General features: G+C 63.3%; 1 protein-coding gene across 1 annotated transcript; it reads left to right on the forward strand.

The window, feature by feature from the left end:
* UBALD1 (UBA like domain containing 1) lies at positions 1-4285 on the forward strand. The gene is made up of 3 exons (XM_065893240.1): positions 1-120; positions 3546-3608; positions 4007-4285. The coding sequence occupies exons 1-3, from the start codon at positions 1-3 to the stop codon at positions 4283-4285; spliced, it is 462 nt and encodes a 153-aa protein (XP_065749312.1).

A 4285-nucleotide genomic window follows, 5' to 3' on the forward strand; every position in this document is an offset into this window, starting at 1 on the left:
ATGTCCGTGAACATGGACGAGCTCAAGCACCAGGTCATGATCAACCAGTTCGTGCTGACGGCCGGCTGCGCAGCCGATCAGGCGAAGCAGCTGCTGCAGGCGGCCCACTGGCAGTTCGAGGTGCGCGGCCGGGCTGGGGCCGGGGCGCGGGTGTCCGTCCCGCGTGGCTACGCGTGCAGTGGAGCATGTGCGGGCCGGTGTGGACACGTGCCGCGGCGCGCTCGGCCGGGGTCGGGCCCGCGCACTCGGCCCGGAGTCCCGGCGGTCGCGCGCCCCGGCGGCTGGGCCGCAGAGCGCACACGCGGCGTGCGGGTCAGGCCCCGCGGCGCGGCCGCGTCTAAGCGGCCCCCGGAAACGCCGCCAGCTCGGGGTGGGCGGAAGGGGCAGTCTACCTCCCCCGGGCCCGAATCCCCGCCCCCCAAGTGCCCAGGCGATCGGTTTTGGGGGCCCCCGTTTTTGTGCGGGTAACGGCCAGGGCGGGGCGGCGCCGAGGCCCAAACGGACAGACTGGCAGGCGGCCGGAAGGAGGACGCCCCAGGCCTGGGCCGAGCTGGGCCCACGCCGCCCCCGCCTTGGGAGCTGCGGGTTTAAGATAAGGGAGCCCCGAGCCCGCGGGTGGAGCCGCCCGGTGGGTCTCAGGGTCTGAGGATCTGCGTGTGGGCTGGACAGCTCGGCGGCGCGTGTCCACGTACATGTGCATTTGTATTTACGCACGCGCCACGCTGCGTGTGGACATGTTGGCGCGCGCGCGCGCGCGTGTGTGTGTAAACACGCAGTCCACCGGGGCGCGGGTGCGGGGTGTGTACCCACACCACAGGTCGCCGTTTTGCAGACGGTGCTCTCGCGTGCGCACACATGTGTACAGGTGTTGTGTCGGAGCCCCACACTACAGCTACGTGTGCATCTGTGTACCCTGCTCCAGAGGCATGTCCAGGTGCTCTCCTCTGTGCTGGCCGGCGAATCTACCTGCACAGTGCATGGCATGATATACACGGTTCAGTAGCTTCTAGCTTTCAGCCAGCTGGGCAGGAGGTGGGGCTGCCCCAGCCAGGCCCCCACCTCCCCAGGCCTCCCTGACCCATAGGGCACTAGTGCCCAGGGCTTGTGCTGCCAAGAGGCCACCTGGCCTTCCCTACTCTGCCGCCCCAGAAATAACCCAGGATGGTATCTAGGGATGAGGCCAGAGCCCCTTGAGCTCTTCCCCTCACAAGTGTAAGGTCACAGCCCTAGCCAGTCTGTAGAGTCTGTGCCCAGTCCAGGCTTCAGAGCCTGGTTTCTAGATGGGGAGCAAGCTCAGGGAAGGTATTTGGGCCGTAGGAGGGACAGGGAGCCAGGGTACTCTGGAGTTCAGCTTCCTGGGGGTGGGATGGGGATCAGAATTGCTGCCCGAAGGTTGGGACAGTCTGGGGAGGCAGTGGCCTGTCCACCCAGGGGAATCCTTGCTCACTTTCCTACCAGAGATCTCAGGGGGACTGCTAACCCTGCGGTGGTCCTCACATCACAAGATGGGAGGCTGCTCTGGCTCTCTGAGCAGGTCCTACTCTCTGGCCTCAGTTTCCTCAGCTGTACCTGGGGCATGTGAGTTGACCTCTAAGGAGTGAATGGCCAACCCCGGCAGCCCCACCCTGCAGGAAGCTCCCTAATCAGCCCGTTTGTCTCAAGAACTGGATGTGGCAAAACTTGCAAAACCACATTCATGGCAGTTTACTTGAGTCCCACATCTGCATACCCAGCTCCCCCGTCTGCCTAGGTCTGGGCAGGCAGGTAGGTGTCCGGTCTGCCTGGGGCTGGGCAGGCAGGTGTCTGGTGGGAAGCGGCCCTGCCTGTCGGCACTCTCAGCCCAGCCCACGGAGCCTGGCACCAGCCTGGCAGTTACTCAGGCAGCACTGGTTGGTGTCGCTTGGTCATAAGACTTGAAAATGTAACTTTGAAAATGGAAATGCCTGGGGAAAAACTCTGATCTCAGGAGGGGCAGGAGCAGCTTGCAGACTGGGGAGCTCTGGTGGCCCCCAGGGTAGGAGCCCTGTGCGCCAGGCTCCCTGAATCTCAATTTCACCATGTGTAAAATGGGGAGGCGGATAGTAGGGAGGTCTACTTAAGGTAAAAATGGGTTGTGAACATCCAATCCTTAGGTCTTCCTGGGAGTGACGGGGGTTCCTTGTGGTAAACTCCCCTCTGTGCCCTTCTCCCTGGCTGGCTGCACACTTGGACTGAGGGCTGGTGCAGCAGGAGGCCTTGTTTTTGGGTCATACTCTCTGTGATTCAGGTGTTAATGGGGACAGAAGGCTGCTGGAGGGGGACCTGTGTGCTTTAAGGTTGGGGGTGCTTTAGGAAGGCAGGAAAAGGGCAGCCGTTTCTCCCTGGAATCCTCACACACAGCAATGGCCTTCAGAATTGCCGTTGGGGGAGGAATGGTTTGGTGTGTCCCTTGGGGCTCCTGGGGGGGTGTGTCACAAGGAGGTGCTTAGAGATCAAGGCCCTCCCCCCAGCTCCCACACCCATGTTTGGGGACACTGGGGTAGGGCATCTCCAGCAGGAAATTCCCAGAGTAATTCACTTGAATTTAATAATAAAACCCCTAGGGTAAGCCCTAGAAGCCAGGCTGGGTTTCTGGGTGTGTTGGGAGTGGGGGAGGGGCTGATAGCGCTGGGCTGTGGGGTGGTGAGCCCGAGTGGGGAGCCATGGAGGGCAGAGCTGCCCGCAGACCCTTCACACACTTGACGGGCTCCCTCACCCAGCACTTTCGAAAGAGCAGCTGGTTCCTTTATTTTCCTGGATGCCTCTCCTGCAGGGGTTGAACCAGGACACACCAATGCCAGCGGAGGCCACCCTGGGGCCCCTCCTCCCAGCCGCCCAGGGTCACTAGAGGAGCTTGTCTGACCCAGGCCAACTGCCACCCCCTTTCCCACCCACTTCTCACAGTCCTGGGTGCAAACCCCACTTCAGCCTTCCTCCTGCTCCACCACCTTGAGAACATTCCAAGGAAGGCTCAGGTAACTGGACAGGGGTGCAAACCCCAGACCATCCTACTTAATTCCGGCTCTCCCAGCTGGACCGTGGATCTCCGGAGGTCACTGCTGCTAGGGAGGGGAACCTGCAAGCCACCTAGTCCCATCACCCTGTGGTGCAGATGGAGAAACCGAGAACCAGGGCAGAGTCCCTTGGCCAGCCTAGGAGAGGAGCAGGTGGGTTACAGACTCTCAACATCTGGGTGCCTTTGCCGTCCTCTGGCTCATAGACAAGGAAACTGAGGCTCAGGGAGGAGTAGGGACTTGCCGTCCATGGAGTTGGTGGCAGTAGGGCTAGAATCTGCCGGAGGCCTTTCCCCATGAGACAGGCCCCCATGTCAGGTGAGCTGGAAGCACTTGGCAGCCAGGTGGCAGGCAGTGTCATGAGGGTCCTCCCCACCCACCAGACCTGCCCAGAGGTCCACAGCGCCTCTTTGGGCTGCGGCGAGGGTCGAGGGATGACAGGCATGCTGCCTCAACTTGCCAGGCCAGGGCCACAGGGGTCCTGAGGGTAAGCGTGGGCCTTTCTTCCCGCAGACGGCCCTCAGCGCCTTTTTCCAAGAGACCAACATCCCCTACAGCCACCATCACCACCAGATGGTAAGTGTCCCCTGCAGCCCCAGGGGCAGCCCTGCGGGGCTGTCCCGGTTCAGGGCAGGGGGAAGCCATCCAGGGCCAAGGAAGGTGCAGTGGCTCTTGGCCACGGAAGAGCCGCTGGGATGGGACTCCTGGGAGCCTGGCAGCAGGCACAGTGGGCTAGCCCATCTCGGACACCACACCTTTCCTCTGTGAGCTCCTGGCTGGTGGACCGCCTGCAGGGTGGGGTGCCTCCAGGGAAGGGTGATGTGTCTCCTCGTGGGAGCCCGGGGCCCTTCCAGGAAGGGGGTGCTCACCCCTCCCTCTCTGTTCCTCTTCCCCCACAGATGTGCACTCCAGCCAACACCCCCGCCACGCCCCCCAACTTCCCTGATGCCCTCACCATGTTCTCCCGTCTCAAGGCCTCCGAGAGCTTCCACAGCGGAGGCAGCGGCAGCCCGATGGCCGCCACGGCCACGTCGCCCCCGCCGCACTTCCCACTCGCCGCCACCGGCAGCTTCGCGGCACCCAGCTGGCCGGCTGCGGCCTCGCCCCCAGGGGGGGCACAGCACCACCAGCCGCAGCAGCCGCCCCTGTGGACTCCGGCACCCCCTTCCCCGGTGTCAGACTGGCCGCCCCTGGTCCCCCAACAGGCCGCCTCAGAACCCAGAGCCCACCCTGCCATGGAGGCCGAGAGATAA

The sequence above is a fragment of the Phocoena phocoena genome, chromosome 15 (genome assembly GCF_963924675.1).
Source record: "Phocoena phocoena chromosome 15, mPhoPho1.1, whole genome shotgun sequence".
In the NCBI taxonomy this organism is placed as follows: domain Eukaryota; kingdom Metazoa; phylum Chordata; class Mammalia; order Artiodactyla; family Phocoenidae; genus Phocoena; species Phocoena phocoena.

Bases quoted from the DNA above. Each gene is read 5' to 3' on its own strand.
- UBALD1 (XM_065893240.1), top strand. From the start codon at position 1: ATGTCCGTGAACATGGACGAGCTCAAGCACCAGGTCATGATCAACCAG. The intron at 121-3,545 runs GTGCGCGGCCGG...TTCTTCCCGCAG, and splicing joins CGGCCCACTGGCAGTTCGAG to ACGGCCCTCAGCGCCTTTTT. The intron at 3,609-4,006 runs GTAAGTGTCCCC...TCCCGTCTCAAG, and splicing joins GCCACCATCACCACCAGATG to GCCTCCGAGAGCTTCCACAG.